This window comes from Haliotis rubra, unplaced genomic scaffold (genome assembly GCF_003918875.1).
Source record: "Haliotis rubra isolate DU_JTF1 unplaced genomic scaffold, ASM391887v1 Scf917, whole genome shotgun sequence".
Classification (NCBI taxonomy): domain Eukaryota; kingdom Metazoa; phylum Mollusca; class Gastropoda; order Lepetellida; family Haliotidae; genus Haliotis; species Haliotis rubra.
Genome location: NW_025767654.1, coordinates 81,837 through 103,858, shown reverse-complemented (window position 1 = coordinate 103,858; position 22,022 = coordinate 81,837). Strand labels below are relative to the sequence as shown.

The following is a 22,022-nucleotide window of genomic DNA, read 5'->3' as shown; positions in this document are numbered from 1 at the left end:
CTACCACAGGAGCGGAAAATGAGAATTGAGTGCACACTGATCCATTGACCTGGATAATCATCCCTGATAATAATATAAAGCCTCGGTGAGCAGGCTAGCTGGAACTCAACTCCGTGTTATGTAAATAGATTATTGTTATTGTCATTAACAGCAGCTTGCCATCCATAACTAAGACACATAACTAACACATACTGAATGGTCTTGTTTCAGGTGATGCAGCTGCCCAAACAATGAAACCAGATGAATGACATCCCCACTGAAACCTCATTACCTGGAGATTGTTTACCTGGATGCAACTTTAATCAATCATGAACCGACGTAATTAACAGGCCTAATTACCACTTCGTGACCAACCAGCATCTGTCCGCATGAAGACCAACTGAAGGGAACTAGTGCCTCACATTGGACAACAGATCATGAAAGCAGTACGGTGTACCGGTTACTCATACTGACACTGAACACCACAGCACTGCGTCAATACTAGACACCAGTACCTCTCACTAACATTGAACACCACAGCATTGCATCAATTCTAGACACCAGTACCTCTCACTAACATTGAACACCACAGCATTGCATCAATTCTAGACACCAGTACCTCTCACTAACATTGAACACCACAGCATTGCATCAATACTAGACACCAGTACCTCTCACTAACATTGAACACCACAGCATTGCGTCAATACTAGACACCAGTACCTCTCACTAACATTGAACACCACAGCATTGCATCAATTCTAGACACCAGTACCTCTCCCTAACATTGAACACCACATCATTGCATCAATTCTAGACACCAGTACCTCTCACTAACATTGAACACCACAGCATTGCATCAATTCTAGACACCAGTACCTCTCACTAACATTGAACACCACAGCATTGCATCAATACTAGACACCAGTACCTCTCACTAACATTGAACACCACAGCATTGCATCAATTCTAGACACCAGTACCTCTCACTAACATTGAACACCACAGCATTGCATCAATTCTAGACACCAGTACCTCTCACTAACATTGAACACCACAGCATTGCATCAATTCTAGACACCAGTACCTCTCACTAACATTGAACACCACAGCATTGCATCAATTCTAGACACCAGTACCTCTCACTAACATTGAACACCACAGCATTGCATCAATACTAGACACCAGTACCTTTCACTAACACAGTACACTAGTGTCCCACACTAATATTAGACACCAGAGCCTCACACTAACACAAGACATCAATACTAGACACCAGTACCTCTCACTAACACCAGACACCGGTGCCCGACATCGGTAAACGACACCAGTTCCTCACATCACACCATTACAACACACCGTCGCCCAATACCAATACATATCACCAGTGCCTCACATTAACACAAGACACCAGTGCCCAGTACTACTCAGGATACCAGTGCCTCACACACAACAGTGCCTCACCTTAACACAAGACACAAGTGTCCCACACCAGTACAAGACACCAGTGTCCGACTTCAACACAAGACACCAGTGGCCCACACCAATACAAGACACCAGTACCCCACATCAACACAAGACACCAGTGTCCGACTTCAACACAAGACACCAGTGGCCCACACCAACACAAGACACCAGTGGCCCACATCAACACAAGACACAAGTGTCCCACTTCAACACAAGACACCACTGTCCCACACCAACACAAGACACCAGTGGCCCACACCAACACAAGACACCTGTGGCCCACATCAACGAAAAAACACCAGTGTCCGACTTCAACACAAGACACCAGTGGCCCACATCAACACAAGACACCAGTGGCCCACATCAACACAAGACACCACTGTCCCACTTCAACACAAGACACCACTGTCCCACACCAACACAAGACACCAGTGGCCCACATCAACACAAAACACCAGTGTCCGACTTCAACACAAGACACCAGTGGCCCACACCAACACAAGACACCAGTACCCCACATCATCACAAACACCTGGTGTTCCACTTCAACACAAGACACCAATGGCCCACACCAACACAAGACACCACTGGCCCACACCAACACAAGACACCAGTTGCCAACACCAACACAAGCCTGCCACAGACATATGCAACCAGTGTCTTGAGCCAACACTTAGTTCCACAAGCCACAGGGGACCAGTACATCACATCAAGACAGAAGACCAACACCCACCTGAACACAAGACACCAGTGTCCCACCTGAACACACGACACCAGTGTCCCACCTGAACACAAAGACACCAGTGTCTCACACCAACCCAGGAGATGTAAGCCACATTTCTTACATCACATTCCAAGGCAATCCAACCACAGAGGAGTCATACCCACAAGACTCGTGCGATAAATTATTTATCTCCAAAGGGTGCTTTTATCCAATTATCACAACAGGATCCCAGCAACAAGGCTGGGTTTCAGTGGTCAGAACAATCAAGAAATTTCAGACTGGGATTGAAAGAACTTCTAATCAATCAGTTTTCCACGATGAAGTTTGAAGGGTGCTCTGTGATATGTACAACAGTGAGGCTCAAGTCAATCACAGTTATTGATTTCCAGCAACTGGCATCTATCAATATTAGCTGAAATGCAAATCCAAGTGCATTATCTGCCTGGCTTCCATGACACATAAGATTTACAGTACTGTATTCAGGATTTAGTACACAGATGACTGGAGACATGACATTGAGAATGGTTCCAAACACGGCCATCTCATCATCCGGCCAGACGACATTCTCTTTTCTTTCAACTCAATGCTGATTACCTTCTAAATATATCTGACATTTACAAGAAATATGAATGGATGGATTTCATGGCTATTCACAGTGGCAAGAAAGACTCAAGGATAATGTTCTATTTGCAATTGGCTTTTCTGTGAACTCATCACATTCTATGGATACAAAACAACATGGAAAATAGGATTATTTCAAGATTACGGTTTGTGATGTGAAATTGTATTAACATGTGACACCCAATTTCCACATGGCAATTCTGTGATACTGGCCAGCGCACAGTTTGTATTTCTTAACCTGGACGTACTATGCAACACTGACGATGAAGAAGAAGGGATGTTTCAACAATCCTTGTTTTCTGACCTATGCTACCCGGGTGGTGTTCTCCCTGCTAGTTCTGCTCAGTGCTTCCCAGATAACATGCACTGTCATCTTCATGCTTGTTTGTCGCAGAAGTGCTCGCGACCTTGTGTTGACCCTTGACCTTTCTGTTGACCCCTGTATAGGTCAGGGCATCCCTGCCTATATGGCATCCCTAGTTCTGTTGGTGACAGTGCTTGGGTTTGGATGTCTAGGTCGGAAGGCAACTTCAGTGATTTTGATATTTCTCGGAATATGTGATGTTGGTGTTTCGATATATCTTCACGTCACACAGCTAAATCAAGACTTTAGTCAAATCGCGACAGATTTGAACCACACGCTCTCTTCATGTGGTGATGGCATTGACGTATTTCTGAACAGCACAGTCAGCAACACCACATACACTGTTGACAACAACTTCCGAACTTGTCCCAGTGTTTACAACATAGTAGCACAAACCTGCACGGAAATAATCTCTCTTTTTTCACACACACTCACATACAAAGATATGCAATCATGTTCCAGTATTATCATACAATCTCTCACCGACATGAAGTTCAAATATTACCCAGTTTCTCTCCCACTCATGTTTTTATCGCCAATTTTGTACATAGTGTTAAGCGTTTCCTTGTTTTATATCCAACATCGAGACAAGAAGCTCCCCGGCTATAGACGAAGGGAGCATATTCTCCATACACCTGAGTTCCGGGAATGTTCCACAAAGGACACGGATGACACTGACGTAGGGTCGAGGTGGACACTGAAACTGTGTTTGTTGAACCTGTTGTGGTGTCGTTGTGTTGTGTTGTTCAAACAACAGTACTGTTGTGGAGTGAGGAAATCACGGAGGGATAATCGGGATATGTATGAATTTGAAGCATTACCAATGAGACTCTCACACGAGGAGCCAATGACGTCTGTTACACAGCTTGTGTGACAATTGTTGAGACCTTGTGTTTCATGTGTACGGAGCCAGTTATAACTGCGACACGGTGAGTTAGATTGTTGACACCTCGTGTTCATCAAAGAGATGATATGTGGTTGACAGTTGAGATGACAATGTTGACAGTTATTTCACATGCACCAAAAAGATACTAAACTTGCAGCACAATATGACAGATTGTTGACAGCTAGTGTCGGTCAAGCAGCTGATATGTGTCTGACAGCTGGGATGACAATATTAACAATAGTTTAAGCAAGATACTAAATTTGCAGCACAATAAGACAGATTGTTGACAACTAGTGTCCATCAAGGAGCCGATATGTGGTTGACAGCTGAGATAACAATGTTGACAATTGTTTCACATGCACAGAGAAGATACTAAACTTGCAGCACAATAGGACATATTGTTGACAGCAAGTGACCTTCAAGTAACTGATATGAGGTTGACAGTTGGGATGACACTGTTGACAATTGTTTCACATTCATGGAGTAGTCAATAAACTTGCAGCACAGTAAAACAGATTGTTGACAGGTAGAGTCAGCCAAGCAGCTGGCATGTGGTAATGATTTGAAATAACAAATCTTTGAATGCCTGTTTCATCTACATGGAGAAGATCAGCTCTGCAAGACAGTAAGACATATTGCTGACAGAAAGTGTCCACCAAGCAGCTCCAATATGTGGTTGACAGTTGGGATGACAAACCATTGAATGTCTCGGTTTCTGCTGCATGGAACAGATTGTGTCACACAAGCACCTGATGTCTGTTACACAGTCAGAACAACAAATTGTTGACGTTTGTTTCACACAAATTGATCCAATGAAATTAAAACAGATGTGTTACGCTTTTGGGACGACAAACTGTTCATATGTGTTTCATTTTCAAGGGTGGATCAGCTCTGTGAGACAGCGAGTACAAAAGCTAACAGCTAGTCTACAATAGATAGTATGACAAAGCGATGACGTCTTGTGCAGATGAAGCCGATTGTTGACAGATGGTGTATCAAAGCTGATCTATGTTACACTGACGACAAATGTTGACATGTGTTTCATCTTCACCGAGTGATACCAACTCTCGATGACAGACAGAAAGCTTACAGCTAGTCTCAAACAGCTATGATAAACAGGTGACGTCTTGTGTTCCACCTCCACAGAGCATACCAACTCTACAAGCCAGTAAGACTGTTGACAGGTGGTGAATAGCTGATGTGTGTTCCACAGTTGGGATGACAAATTACTAACATCTTGTGTTCCACCTGCACAGAGCAGATGAACTCTACAAATCAGTAAAAATGTTGACAGGTAGTGTCCTATATGTGTTCCTCAGTTGGGATGATGAATTTATAACATTTTGTGTTTCCTCTGCACAGAGCAGATCAACTCTAAAGGGCAGAAAGACTGTTGACAGGTAGTGTCCTATATGTGTTCCACAGTTGGGATGATGAATGAATAACATCTTGTGTTTCACCTGCATGGAGCAGAATAACTCTTCAAAACACCAAGACAATTTGTTGACAGCTATGGTCCAACTTGATGAAAATTTAATTTCCATCTGAACAAAACAGATGAACTCTGCAAGACAGTATGATTGTGGACAGCTTTGTCTCAAAGATGGTACGGTTAAAAAAGTTGGGATGAGGAAAGAGTCCAATATGCATGAATCTTTTATTCACAGTTAACACGGTTAAGAGAACAAGAAACATTTATGGATGAACATTTCTTCATTGGCTCTGAAGGGCTACATTTTTCCGTTCATTAAGTGACTGACTTACATGTACATGTAACTTTAAATACTGATTGTTTTACATTTACACTAGATATAACACATTGGTCTAAACATTGTTGACAACTATTTCCAACACAGAGGCTGACATTTCTTGCAGACATGGGACAACAAGTTGTTAACAACTGTGTGTCTCATATGCATGGAACATTTACATTTGATAACTGTACCTACAGTCTGACACACTGTTGACAACTTTGTGTGTAACAAAAACTAAATCTTTGGTAACTGCAACCAATCTGATTGATTGTTGACAATTTTGTGTCTCAGATATGCATGGCGGGGCGGTGGGGTAGCCTAGAGGTTAAAGCGTTCACTCATCACACCGAAGGCCCGGGTTCGATTGCCCACATGGGTACAATTTGTGAAGCCCATTTCTGGTGTCCCCAGCCGTGATATTGCTGGAATATTGCTAAAAACGGCGCAAAACCATACTCAGTCAGTCAGTCAGTCAGATATTCATTGAGCCTTTGGTAACTAAACCACTGTGACAAATTGTTGACAATTAGGTGTCTGATATGCTTGGGCCTTTGTTAACTACAAAAACAGTCAGACAACTTGTCGACAACTGTGTGTGAAACAAGAACTGAATCTTTGTTAACTGCAACAAATCAACCAATCTGACAAATTGTTGACAACCAGGCTAGCTATTCTTGAAAGGTTCGTAACCTTACGAACTTCTTAAGCCCATTCTTAACACATTGGCTACGATCAAAGTTAAGAATTATTAGGGCTGCGAACGTTTCGAGAATAAGGCCCCTGGTGTCTGATATAAGTGGGGCTTTTGATAAATGTAACAACAGTCTGACCAATTGTTGCCAACTTTGTGTCTGCTATGCATGGAGCCTTTGGTAACCACAGTCAAACAAACTGTTCACATCTCAAGGTTGTAATACGACACACAAGAGTCTGATGATATCCAATAAATATCTGATATGACCAATTGTTGACACTGAGTGTGTCACATTACAAGAGGGGCTGATGATATCCAATAAATATCTGATATGACCAATTGTTGACACTGAGTGTATCACATGATACACAAGGGGCTGATACTGCGTTTAACAAATTGTTGACATCTTGACATCTTGACTCACCACTATAGTCTGTTTGCAGTGAAAACGTACCAATGAATTTCACTCTAAACAAAAAGGTTAATCTAAATTAAGATTGCGAATCCTCATAATTTGACCTTGCCAATTGAACATTCAAATCTCAATATTTTATTCAACTTAGGATAAAAGTTGTTTAACAAACGATCATAGTTTCAAATCGCTATTATTTCAAGGGGGTATGCTCTTTAAATGAAACACCGAGAACAAGTAGTGTTGGTTTAAGTTAACGCTCATCACGTACCGCACGTGTATTTGTTTCACTGTTCCATCTACTGCGTTTACCCCTTCGTAATACACTATAGACTAGACTATGTTTTAGTCATTTAAGCATTGTCAGTCCCGCTAAGAAACAGCTGTCACTTGACTCGTTTTTCGGTAATGAAAGCGAGAAAAACTAATCTCCAGACTCTTCTAATGATGAACACTAAAACCAACTGCAAAATCATGACCTGTGTTATGTGCATTCAGGCCAAAAATAAATCGAACCTCTTACATTTGCTTCTCAAAAGTTTCAGAACACAACCTTAACCAGTCATAAATCTTCTAAAGATCACACTGACTCAGTTAAAATTCACGAAATGCAAAAGCATTTCAGCACTGTGTCAAAAATGCAGAAAAGGCAGACAAGGTTTATTGTTGTGACCAGACTGATGGCCACATATACAAATGCGCACTGTTTATGTCATGGCTCTAAAAATATCCCTGCTGATACTTTTAAAGATTTGATGAATCTACAAGTTATCAATGGTGTAGAAGACTGCAGCAACTTTTACAGAAATGCTCATGTCATTGAGGAATTGATCTTCCATATTATTGAAGAACAGCAAATTGAAGCCATAAAGAGCAGTCCATATATTGGCCTTATGTTGGATGAAACCTGTGACATCACCATAGAAAAAAAGCTTGCAGTACATTGATGGTGAACTCTCTGGGTGAACCTGCTTGCATACAGTATACGGAATGATTCAATTGAACAGTAAAAAATATATTTTTTATTGACTAATCATATAAATGAGTGAGTGAGTTCAAATTTAACGTCACCTCAGCAATATTTCAGCCATATAGTGATGAGAAATGTTTTACATAGACAATAAATTTTAATTGTTAAATAATCAGTCATGAAAGGACTGTAAAATAACTAGACTATCACAGATGGTATCTAAATCTGGCATGTAAATCTAAAACTATTTAGTTTACGAAGACAATACAATATAAAAACAGGCTATAGAACACCAACAACTGAAGGTAGATCGCCAAACTAGGGACCATGGGGACTTACAGTGCTTTTGTTTCTTGCATGGACTCATATAAATGACAAAACAACACAAAACAACAAAAGCTCTTGCTTTTGGATTTACACAATGAAATATTACACTAAATATTAAACTCAAATTTTCATGACTCCCAAATATTGAAAATGACTCAAAAATAAATACTGTGAGTCACCATGACTCCCATTTTTCAAAGTCTGTGTAAAGCCTTGAACAAGTTACCTAAAGGTAACTGATATGTGTTTTTTCTATAAGAATAAAACATTATTATAAATATTATTCATGAATATCAGGGTTTGTTTATCTTGAACTACCAGTACATAAAGCATATGTTTGATCTGCAAATACTGAACAGTTTCCAGCACTGTGTTGCCTTGAACCCAAGGACGTTCTACAAAGAAGTGCAGAATAAAATCAATATTGAAATGCATTTCCTAACATCACAACACGTTTAGAAAAGGAAATCCATTTACAGTGAAGCAGACAGTGAACGTTTTTACAGCAATATTGACAGTGACAAAAAGGTAATCTGCTAAATTTACATGCAAAAGACAATTGTAAAACATATTTCCACTTCTATATTACTCCTTGGGTCATGTGTGTGAGTGTGTGTGTTTCGATGTTGAACAAAGCACTATGCAAAAATCCAGCTTAGTCTGTCTCACAGTCCCTGAACTAGTGTTGGGAATTGGTTAAATGCTCATAATTGATGATTGGTTCATTACCACCGATCAATCATCGAAAATAATTGGTTAGCGTCATTTATGAAATTTCTTAATGCACAAAAAATAAGGAAAACAACATGTAAATATTTTGGGATTTGAGGCAAAATTTCACATCTTTAAAGTATGACTAGTATGTTAGGAACATAAATCTCTTGGTGTCTCTAAGATATATGCAATCATGACTTGGAACGAGCTTGTAGTGCTTATGAAATGTAACATACAAAACCAACCTTGTGAAAAATACTGTTGATGAAAACCAGTGTTCCAGAATTGTTTGTGTTCGATTATGAGAAAACATGATCGATTGCTTGGTCGTTTAGTCACTGCGACCAGTATTCGATTATGTCAATTAATGGGATCAGCACTACCCTGAACCACATTATTATGAGTGAGTGAGTGAGTGAGTGAGTGAGTGAGTGAGTGAGTGAGTGAGTGAGTGAGTGAGTGAGTGAGTGAGTGAGTGAGTGAGTGAGTGAGTGAGTGAGTGAGTGAGTGAGTGAGTGAGTGAGTGAGTGAGTGAGTGAGTGAGTGAGTGAGTGAGTGAGTGAGTGAGTGAGTGAGTGAGTGAGTGAGTGAGTGAGTGAGTGAGTGAGTGAGTGAGTGAGTGAGTGAGTGAGTGAGTGAGTGAGTGAGTGAGTGAGTGAGTGAGTGGGCGGGCAATATCACATCAGGGAACATCAGAAATGGGATTCACACATTGTACCCAGGAAACAGTTGATCTCTGCCCAGGCAATGCAGTTTCTTTAACACTGAGACCCATGAAGGTCCGGGTTAAAATGAATCTTCAGTAACCCATGCTTGTCGGAAGAGGTGACTAACGGGATCGGGTGGTCAGGCTCGCTGACTTGGTTGACACATGTCATCAGTCCCCTATTGTGCAGATCGATGCTCATGCTGTTGGTCACTGGATTGTCTGGTCCAGACTCAATTATTTACAGACTGCCGCCATATAGCTGGAATATTGCTGAGTGTGGCGTAAAACTAAACTCACTCACTCACTCTTTAACACTGAGAGATAATACTGCCACACTATCAACCAAGTCAGAGAACAACTATGGCCTCTCAGTCCATTAAGTCCTCTGTAATGACCAGCTGGGGCCCAATTATAGCCTTCAGATGTGGTTTTGAACAGGGTGTGTTTACATTTCGCATCATATGTCTCTGTAACATTGTAACATCAGAGTCTGCTCAAAGTGATCATATCATTAAAACGACATCAGTGTCTGATCAAAGTGATATCATTAAAACAACATCAGAGTCTGATCAAAATGATCATATCATTAAAACGACATCAGTCTGATCAAAGTGATATCATTAAAACAACATCAGAGTCTGATCAAAATGATCATATCATTAAAACAACATCAGTGTCTGATCAAAGTGATCACATCATTAAAGCAACATCAGTGTCTGATCAAAGTGATCATATCATTAAAACGACATCAGTGTCTGATCAAAGTGATATCATTAAAACAACATCAGAGTCTGATCAAAATGATCATATCATTAAAACAACATCAGTGTCTGATCAAAGTGATCACATCATTAAAGCAACATCAGTGTCTGATCAAAGTGATCATATCATTAAAACGACATCATCAAAACAATATCAGTGTCTGATCAAATAACAATGCCATCAAAGCAGTATAAGTGTCTGATCAAAGTCTCAGTAAATATTTACCCATGCCTCATCAAAATCATGACATTTATCAATATCATACAAGCAACATCATCTGAGTCAGGTCAATTGAGACTACATGACAGCAGCATCTGATGCAAGGCCAGCAGTTTTTTAAGACATCAACCACACAGCTTAATTTGGTTCTGACTCTGACTCCTTGAAAAACCAAACCTGTTATGAAAACACTAGACATGCATCCAATGTAGCAATTTATTTCAAGCGGAATGAGTACAGTTTTACACCATGTTTAGCAATGCTCCTTCATTATCACAGCTGAGGACAAGAGAAATGGGCTTCCTGCATTATACTGTTCAATAAATAATCACATTATTGAATATCACATTATTGAAAACTTCTAATATATAGTGGCAATAACTGGCTTTCGAACCTGCAACCCTTCCCTCTTTAACTTGGCGGTTTCATCCACTAGGCTACGAAGGATCGCTGTGAAGAATGAGATTGTTTGTCAGTATGTATCATGTGTTCCTCACAAGACGGTACTACTGCGGGCGTGCAAGGCAAGGTGTTGACTGCCAGTCGCATCCCAGTTGACACCGGCTGTTCCATCATTTGCGGGCTGTCCCATCAATGTTGTTCTGCTCAGGGCGTATTGATGTTGATCATTATATATTATTTTAAAAGATATTTTATGCAAAAACGGTTGATAAGTCGGGTCCTCGGGATGTTCCCTCCTCTCACTCAGTCTCAGGGTTCACAATCTCTAGTAAACCCTCGTAATCGTGGTTTCTCCTATACTTCACACTACATAATTGGCCTAATTAATATCTATTATACATGTATCTATGAGGCGAATCCAACCTTGGCCTTCAACATGACAACCGAATGTTTTAACCACTAAGCCAGCCATTCTTCCCCATCTCGTGTTAGAGATATCCTTGGAGGAATTATTTGCAACAATCTGCTGAAACAGAGAAAGTTCTGGGACACCAGAAATGGGTTTTACACATTGTACCTGTGTAGAATCAAACCCAGGCCTTAATCATGATGAGAGGACACTTTAACCACTTGGCCACCCCATCTCATGTCAGCGATCTCCTTGAAGGAATTATTTTCAACAATCTGCTGAAACATTTATTATTACTCAGAGCGAGTTCTGGGGCACCAGAAATATTTTACACATCAAACCCGGGTCTTAGGCATGACAAGGGACACTAAGACTCCCCATCTCGCCTATCCCATGTTATCCTTGGAGGAATTATGTTCAACAATCTTCACTACAAAAATGACTTGGTTTCCTGAAATCTGGAAACCATCCGTATACTGGGTAAATGGGGAATCCAGTTAGTTTCCATTCACTGAAACTGAGTAACTGAGTTTCCAACTAGATTCCATTTTGGATTCTTTGATTTTTGCATTTCAGTAAATGGAAACCAACAAGAAACTAAGGTTATAGGTTTCTTGTTGGTTTCCATTCCTGGAATTTGCAATTGAAGGTTTCATGAAATGGAAACCAACATAAAACCAGAAAATGTAATTTTATGTTGGTTTCCTGTGCACTGTTTTGAACTGAGTAACTTAAAATTTGCAAGTATTTGGCATGAAGTTGACCATCCTGGCATCCAGTTGGTATCCATTCATTGAAACTGGGTAACCTTGTTTCCTAATAGAATCCATAAGGGATACTGTAAACTTATAGTTCCGGTAATGGAAACCAACAAGAAACTATGGTCATGTGTATACTGTTGGTTTCCATTCCTGAAACTTAGTTTCGAAGATTAATTAACTACTTTCATATCATATTACATTATCAGTAATTGCGTACAAGTGTGAACAATTTTCATTGTAGTAATAAAAAAGCTTAAACGTCAAAAAGTGAAATTTGAGAGAAAAGTCGGTTTAATTATTTTTGCTTTAGAATGTGAAAGAGTATAAGCATTGTCAATCCGGCACATACATTACGGATCTCTCAATAATTAAATACCAATTATTTATCGTCATTTCATATCATGGGGAATTTGAAAATCTAAATAGATGGATGATATTCTACGATGAGTAACAATTTTCACTGTAGTAATGAAAAAGCTTAAACGTCAAAAAGTGAAATTTGAGGGAAAACTCGGTTTAATTATTTTTGCTTTAGAATGTGAAAGAGTATAAGCATTTAGGAAGTTTAGTATAATGTAATTCAAACAATTGTCAATCCGGTACATACATTACGGATCTCTCAATAACTAGAATATCAGGGAATTGTACTATGAATTGAGGTTGTGAGTAATGTTTACCATTAAAAGCATTTAAAGTTAGTATAAGCTTTGACGGTGAGTTCAAGTACTTGACAAACAATCAGTGTCATGTCATTTGTATGTCGGGGTCTGTGTGTCGGCTTCCTTGGGGTTGTCTCGTCTTAACGGGCACCTATTATCAAAATTGAATTGCTGTAGAAGTAATGAGTCGGTAATCCGTGGGCACGCTGCGAACTTCGTGACACTTTATAAAAGCAATGTTTTTATGTACTGAAGTGGTCATTTTTAAGTCTTTTATGTCTTGAAATCACAACCAAATTGGGTCAGATAATGTTTTCATACCTGCCAATCGAAAAGGGATTAGGTATTTGTTATTACCCACAATGCCCCTACACACAATTGCCGCCATATTGTCACTTGAACTCATGAGAAGTTGTTTTGAAAGTGGGCCAAAGTGTCTCCCGTTTTTAACACAACGAGGAAGCCAGCACAATGAATTATTCCTTAAGCTTGTCCATGTTATCTGAATCAAGAAAATGGCAATCACGAGTTACATTACAAGCTTTGGAGGCTCAGTGCACGTGAAAAACATGAAAACAGGAGCAGTTGTCGATCGCGGAGGGAGAAAGGGAACAATCCACGACCATGCCAGGTACAGTTTAAATTTCTTGAATTAATCAATAGCTCATGTTATGTGTAACGTTTAATGTACATATATGAAGTTAAAGTTATAGACTTGATGGAACTTCGATAAGCAATTGCATGTCGAAATGTTGGCAAGAGATATGGCTTCCTTTACTTAGTCAACCCAAGAACTTCGATTGTGATTTGGATCAGGTCACATCACGACTAAATGGTTCATTATCGTAATGTATGAAATATTGTCTTTGCAAGAACAATATGAACCACAAATATATCCAGCAATGTCACGATTCAAGATAACTATAAATGAAATTTTTAGAGTAAAATTAATATTTTTATACTTATCCTGACTCATGCTTATTTGCTTGTCTTCTTCTTCTGGCGAACCTAGTGGAACACTTGTATCTCCCAATTGAAGTTCCTTCAATAAAGAATCACTCATTAGTACTCACCACGAGTTACCTCCCTTCCCTGTAAGCACTCATTAGTACTCACCACGGTCCTCCCTTCTGTAAGAGCGAGACCCAAAGCCCATGTGCCTCACTCTCTCCTTTTTTGCTTTGAGCCCAACACTTTCTTTTTCCCGAGAAATCCAAAGTGTTAAGTGGGGAGGACGGGAGGGCTTACCTCATGAGTCAGGATAAGTATAAAAATATTAATTTTACTCTAAAAATTTCATATTTTTTCTTATCCTGACTCATGCTTATTTGCTTGTAGAATCCTACGGATTAGGAGGTGGGATTATATATACTTTGGATTTTACTAATTAGTGATTTGAAGTGATATGATTGTAATAACCCTATGGGAACTTCATGAAGGCACTGAACTGAATTCCTGCTGTTAATATAACAGCTGCCTTTAAAGAAGGTTATTACAATTTACTGCATATAATAAAAGTATATAGAACATTAATTAAGCTAAGGCCATTAATGTGATAGTATAAACTGTTGATAGTTTATAATGAATACTTTTATAAGAACCAAAGTAGTAAGCTTACAATATGTATATATATAAGCTATAAGAAATGTGCTTAAGGTATAAAGATAACTTAAGCTGTATAATAGTAACCAACTACTGATAGTTTGTTAACTTATACATGTTATGAAATGAACATATGACTGAGCTTAAGGAAGAACTTAAGCTGAACATATATATAATAGTAGAAACTTCGTAAGAGTTGTAGGTATATATATATTATGATATAAATCATAGTACTGAGCTTAAGATAATATTTTAACTTAAGCAAATATATATAGATAGCATGTAGCTATTAGTACTGTTATCAGATAAGTATAAAATCAACAAGATAGACTTATCTTCTCCGTGGAACTGTCAACTGTTGGCGAGGGACCATGGGACCCGAAATGGTGGATACCTGAGACATCCTTGGTGGTGATATCTCTCAGATAGTGGTTGGCAAACACCATATCGGATCTCCAAAACATCCCTCCATGATGGTATTCAATGAGCAATTTCCATGTAAAGCCAAAGTTGAAGCTAGTGCTCTAATTTCGTGAGGATTAGTAGCACTTGGAGGGTCCAGTCCAGCTGCCTTGTAGGCTCTTAGTATGACAGTTCTGATCAAATAGAAATGGTAGTCTTGTGACACTTCTGTCTGTGAGGTAGATATAGGGATAAACAATCTTTTGAATTTCCCTCTACTTTGCTTGGATCTTTGGAGATATATTTTCAGTGCATTACAGGGCAAAGTGATAAGTCCATCGTATCCTGCGGTCCAAGTATGGATGAGAGAGCTGGGACATGGAACAACCTGTCTGGTTGACCTGGTAGTTGATTTTTAAGCTATAAAATCCCAGAAAGTCCCAGATGGCGATGTTATGAATATCATCAAATCGTGTTCTCTCGTAATCCAAAGCGTGAATTTCAGACATCCTGGCGGCAGTGGCTAGCAGCTAGCAGGAATAAGGTTTTGTGGGTCAATGATTCATATGGCGCTTGAATAACAATGGCTCGTAAGCCTCACTTGTGAGGTGTTGAAGTACCACATTTAGATCCCAGGCTGGCTTGAAACTTCCGTTTCTGGTCTTCCAATCGAAAGGCACGTAACAAAGGCGAGTAACTCCGGTGTTTTGGTCAATTTGGCGCCCGTTCTCATTGTTATGACTGAACTTATGGCTGCAAGATAAGTGGACAGTGTAGATCCTTTTAGATTCTTAGTTTGGCGTAGGAAACATAAGAAATCTGCCACTTGAGGATGTGTAGCAAATCTGGCTGAAAATCCTTTCTTAGCAGCATAATTGACAAATCTGAGCCATTTGTCATCGTTATAAGTTCACAGTAGAGTTACGTAGTGCAAAGCGTGACCGCCTTAGCGCTCTGGTGGAATAACCTCTCTTATTCAAACATGCCTTGATACAATCCACCGCGTGAAGTCGGAATGCTTCTGGTGTTTTGTGCACTTGTTTGGTGTCGCGGATGTATCAGTAGATTGGGCGTAGTGGGAGCTGAAGTACTGGTTTTCCGATTCCTAGTATGAGGTCTGGAAACCACGTTCTCGCTGGCCAGTAAAGCGAGAGACAAAAATCAGATCGAGGCTCTTCGTTTGACTGATTTTTAGCAAGACTTGTGGGATTAGCGCGGGCGGGGAAAGCGTCAGCGTTTAGTCCCTCCATGATATGCTTAGTCGTCCGTTGCCCAAGCTAATGGATCTGGCACTGGCGATCTGAAGGTTGTCAGTTGATTGTTGAATCGGTGGCAAATAGGTCTATCAGAGGAGATCCTATTTCCATGATTATCTGATTGAATATCTCTGTGTGGAGCATCCATTCTGTCGGCGGCGGTTGAGTGCGGCGAGAAAGCGTCTGCTAACACATTCTTTGCTCCTGGAATGTGGCAGGCTTTGTCGTATGTTTAGACTGTCGACTAAATCGAACAGTTTGAAACATCGAGTGAGAAGATTCAGTGATCTTGTTGACCCTTGTTTGTTCACATAAAAGCGCCACTGTTGAGTTGTCTGTGTGAATCATTAACTGGCGTTCTGTAATAGGTTGCTCCAGTGACCTATAAGGCGTTTATGACTGCTTGCATCTCTAGCAGATTTATGTGACATAAGCTCTCTTGAATGCTCCATAGGCCTGGCGCTGTCCTGCGGTAAGGTGGGCTCCCCAACCTTTTAGTGGCCAGCGTCCGCGTAGAGATGTGTTTTCGATTCGGCTCTACTAAGGAGGCGCCTGCGCAAAACATTCAATCTCTTGGTCCACCAGAGTAGATGTGGTTTGATGTAATCTGGTAGACTGAGCGGTAGAGGGTCCTCGAGATGGGCATTGATGAGGACTTGTAATGGGCGTAATTGAAGCCTGCCTCTGAGTGTCAAGTCTTGAGCTGATGTGAGTAGTCCCAGTAGCCTCTGCCACTGGCGTAGTGGTAGCGGAGAGAGTAGGGCTTGGGGGATCAGTTGTTGTATCTTGATCCATCTGTCCTCGGGACTACCATACGATTCTGCGCTGTAAGGAATCATATACCTAGAAACTGCAGATCCTCGTGGGCTCTAGGTCCGACTTGAGTAGATTTACTAACCAGCCTAACTGCGTTAGTAGCTTGATTGTAAGTTCAGCTGTAGTCTGAGGCGGCTGTGGATCTGGATCCACCTGTATACCGTCGTCTAGGTAAAATGCATTCCGCAGAGCCTTGGCGATGTAGGTATGAGACAATAGGCTTGGTTACTCTTGTGAATATCCATGGGGCGAAGTGATTCGAAGGGAAGTACTTTCCATTGGTAGTGTATGCCGTCTAGCATAAATCTCAGATATTTCCTTGAACTGGGATGAATCGAGATGTGTAGGTATCGTCCTGCAGATCTATACTTACCATGTAATCTAGTGGGCCGAATTAGATGACGGGAGTTGAGGTAAATGTATCATCTTGGCGCTGGTGGTTTGCATAGAAATTCTCTGTTGAATGTGCTCATGTTGTAAATGAGGCGATACTTCTCTTTGGAATTCTTTTTCGGCACTAGGAAAACTGGGGAGTAGAAACCTGGTATGATGTTTTGCTGATCGAGAACTTCTAAGGCCTGTTTGTTTAGTAGAGACTGAACTGTTTCTCTTAACATCGGAAGTTGTGCCAGATGAGCGTTGAACCCTGGTGGGTTGACTGTTAATGGTGGCTTGGCCTTGAGTTGTAGGCGATATCCGTACTGAAGGATGTTGGATACATCACGGATCTTGAAGTATTCCCCAGTTTTCCCAGTGTAGTTGTAGGCGTCCACCCACTTGAGAAGGTTGTACTGGGGCGACTGGGGTGGAAGACTCCAGTCGTTCGAACCTGACTTTCATCGTTTAAATCCACGGGCACCTCTGGATGATCTGCCTCTAGCTGATCCTCCTCTGAACTTGTTGTTATGCGAGGCGTGACGAAAGAATCCTTGGGATTATTAGCGGCGCTAATTTCTTATCCGTGCTCTCTGTAGCCCTGAAAACTTGGACTTGCCCGAGTACCTCTGTGCTGATTGTTTAAAGACGTGCGCTAATGTATCCATAGATTTAATCATGAGTACTTCTCTAGAATCTTTTGATACTTCCTTGGAGACCTTGTTAATGTTGCCACCAAACAGTAAGGGTGAAGACCATGGAGCTGTGTATAGGGGCTCTGTGAATTGTTTATTCCAAGAGCAGGAGGCTAGTAATCCTTGCCGACGTGTCATGGTAGTAGTTTCAGTAAGTGCTGAAAGATGGTCTGTAAGGAATTGTTGATCTTTTTTCTGCATAAGTAGAGCTGAATAGATCATCCTGTCTTCCTCATCCGTGGAGTTCTTGAACTTGGTGATGAGAGTTTCGTTAACAGTCCTAGATCTGTTGAGTCCAAAGAACATCCTTCTGGAAATGGTATCTAACTGGGCCATCTTGCGATCGTCTACCCTATAACTTCTGGACTTGGAATCACTGATAAGTTTAAAGTTTTCATCAATCTCCTGAGTCTTGAAAAAGGGCTCCATATTATGTCCATAAAAACTCTTGGCATTGAAGAATGGTAAATGGGTAAGTTGAGTTTTAGCAGATTTGGAGTAGGCTGTATCCAGTTTAGCAGGAACGGCTGCGATAGGATCCATAGGAGGCGGTGATATGATCTACATCATCATCTAACATCAGGTAAGTTTGGGCTGTATCCTGCGTTCTTAGAGGGAGAGGCCAGTTGTAGTCGTTTACCATCCAATACCTTATCTCAGCCTCTGAGAAAATGATACCATCGTCCTCCTCTGACGTATGGTGGTATGTCGAGTCCTCGATCTGTAAGAAGATCTATGTGAGGACTGAGGAGAACGGACTGATGAGTGGCTAGTGTATGTAGACCTTGGAGAAGACATCCTTCGCGGGAGATTGTGGGCTTAAGTGAGCGGTGATGGCCATGAGGCGCTCTGGACTTCTCGAGCGTTGAGGGCTACGCGATCGTCTTCTAGGCGATGTAGAACCACTTAGCCTTGGCGTCCTACACGAATGTCTGGAGTCAGTGTCGATCCGACATATGGCGCTTGCTTGCGGGCGCCCTTCCGTGCATGACAAGGTGCGTGCTCGGCGAAGCGCTCCTTCTCCAGCGAAGCCTCTTGCAAAAGGTGAGGCTCTGGCTCCTTCCGCAGGGCGGCCTGGGATACCTTATGCAAAGAGCTCACTCGGGCAGGGTTGCCCTTCAGCGGGGCGGCGTCTATGGGCTCAGAGGCCCTCTGCGAAGCCAAGGCGGGCTCTGAGGCCCTGTATGACTTAATATGGGGTGGGCTCTGAGGCCCGTGGCTCTCTGAGGCCTCTGTAAGCGTAGCAGTCTTCCATCACCCTCATTATGTGGTTGATCAAGTCGTCTGAAGCGGTCTGCGTTGATGAGGATGTCTCTCTGCAGAGGTGACGGGACCCTCAGATAAAATTTCTGGAGATAGAGTCGGCATCTCCGGTTGTGTGTTCATCTGCGCTGAGGTGACAGTCGCAGAAACGGGCCGTTTCTTGTGACGAACTTCTGGAATGATAATTGGCAAATCATCATCATATAATGCTAATTCTGTAACTGGTAAGATATCAGAGGCAAAATTATTAGATTTTGTTGACTTCCCTTTAGATGAAGGTGTAGATCTTGGTGTATGCGCGGTAATACGAGATGATATGGATGGTTTCCTCGACTTGGACTGAGAAGGCGGCAGCTCTTGAGATGCAGGTAAACTTCTTGGACATAGCGGACTGCGTCCCGCGCTTATCCGCCGAGGAAACTCAGGCATGCCACCAGCTGGTGGCGTGTCCTCAGTCAACAGTTGACATGAAACATTAATTTGCGATCTATTAGCCATGTTTGAATTCTGTTTCACGGGATTTATCTGCCTTCCGTCTATAAGCGGAACATAAATATTTGTCAAAGGCAGAGATAGGTAAATTGATACAAAATTTACAACGAGAATCAAAGGAACATGGAGTAATGCAACTAGGGCATTTTAAATGTGGATCGGTATCAGAATAACGTAGTTTACATTCTGTGCAATTTTTCATTAATGTAGCCTACTGAACAAACACGACGAACCGTGTAATTTTTGGAGTAAAATTGATATTTTATACTTATCCTGACTCATGCTCTTTTTGCTTGTCTTCTTCTTCTTGCGAACATAGTGGAACACTTGTATCTCCCCCTAATTGAAGCTCCTTCAATTTAAAATCACTAATTAGTATTCACCACGAGTTTACCTCCCTTCCCTGGCCCCTTTCGGGAGCGAGGAGCGCCACCACTCTACCCATGTGCCTCACTCTCTCCTCATATACTGAGCCCAACATTTGAATTTACAGGGAAATCCAAAGTGTTATTTGGGGAGGATGGGAGGGCTGACCTCATGAGTCAGGATAAGTATAAAATATCAATTTTACTCCAAAAATTACATATTTTTCCTTATCCTGACTCATGCTCTTGCTTGTAGCATCCTACAGACGGGAGGTGGGAATATCTAATACTTTGGATTTTTAATAATTAGTGATTTGAACTGTGATGATTGTAATAACCCTATGGGAACTTCATAAAGGCACTGAACTGATGAATTCCTGCTGCTAACTTATCAGCTGCCATATAAAGGTTATTACCATGTACTTATTATGATAAAGTATATATAACATTAATACAATGCTTAAGACTAATAGACTTAAGCTTGTTAATATCTTAGTATAAACTCCTTAGAGTTTGTTAGCTAAAATACTTTAAGATATAACATAGTACTAAGCTTAAGATATGATTAAACTTAAGCTAATTATATAATAGCAAACTCTTTAGAGTTTGTTAGTTAATATACTTATATGATATAGATATAATGCTGAGCTTAAGATATGAATAAGCTTTAGCTACATATATAATAGCAAAAACTCTGTAGAGTTTGTTAGCTAATATATTTTTATAATATGAGTATAGTACTGTGCTTAAGCTATAATTAACTTAAGCTACATATATAATAGCCAAACTCTGTAGAGTTTGTTAGCTAATATATTTTTATAATATGAGTATAGTACTGTGCTTAAGCTATAATTAACTTAAGCTACATATATAATAGCCAAACTCTGTAGAGTTTGTTAGCTAATATATATTTATAATATTAGTATAGTACTGAGCTTAAGATATAATTAACTTAAGCTACATATATATATAAAAAACTCTGTAGGGTTTTGTTAGCTAATATATTTTACAATATGAGTATAGTAGTGTGCTTAAGATATAATTAACTTAAGCTACATATATAATAGCAAAACTCCGTGGGAGTTTGTTAGCTAATATATTTTACAATATGAGTATAGTAGTGTGCTTAAGATATAATGAACTTAAGCTACATATATAATAGCAAAACTCCGTAGAGTTTGTTAGCTAATATATTTTACAATATGAGTATAGTATTGTGCTTAAGATATTATTAACTTAAGCTACATATATAATAGCCAAAAAACTCTGTAGAGTTTATTAGCTAATATGTTTATAGTGTAACCATAGTACTAAGCTTAAGATAAGATTAGACTTAAGCTAAATGTATATAGCAAAATAAACTCCTTAGAGTTTATTAACTAATATACTTTTATGTTAAAAACATAGTACTGAGCTTAAGTTATGATGAAACTTAAGCTATATATATATAATAACAAAACTCCGTCGGGTTTTGTTAGCTAATACTGCTATAATGTAAACATACTGCTTAAGATATGATGAAAACTTAAGCTAATTGTATAATAAGCGAAAACAACCCTTTAGAGTTTGTTAGCTATGATATAAACCTAGTATTGAGCTTATGAAGGAAAACTTAAGCTACATATATAATAGCAAGAACTCCGTAGAGTTTGTTAGCTAATACATGTTATAATGTAACCATAAAGCTTAAAATATGATGAAACTTAAAGAGAAATATATAATAGCAAAACCCTCTTTTAGAGTTTTGATAGCTAATATACCTATATGATATAAACATAGTACTAAACTAAGATATGAATAAGCTTAAGTTACATATATAATAGCTAAAACTCTGTAGAGTTTGTTAGCTAATACATGTTATAATATAACCATATTGCTTAGAAATATGATGATACTTAAGCCAAATAGCAAAAACTCTTTAGA

The 22,022-nt window shown here is 40.0% G+C and overlaps 2 protein-coding genes across 2 annotated transcripts in view; one reads left to right on the top strand and one right to left on the bottom strand.

The window, feature by feature from the left end:
* LOC124264259 (cilia- and flagella-associated protein 300-like) overlaps window positions 1–22,022 on the bottom strand; it is a 70,214-nt gene that overhangs the window by 28,347 nt on the left and 19,845 nt on the right. The gene's annotated exons all lie outside the window — the stretch shown is intronic.
* On the top strand, window positions 2,011–6,056 carry LOC124264253. Its single transcript, XM_046698995.1, has 2 exons — window positions 2,011–5,225; window positions 5,336–6,056. The coding sequence occupies exon 1, from the start codon at window positions 3,055–3,057 to the stop codon at window positions 4,027–4,029; it is 975 nt and encodes a 324-aa protein (XP_046554951.1). The 5' UTR covers window positions 2,011–3,054; the 3' UTR covers window positions 4,030–5,225; window positions 5,336–6,056.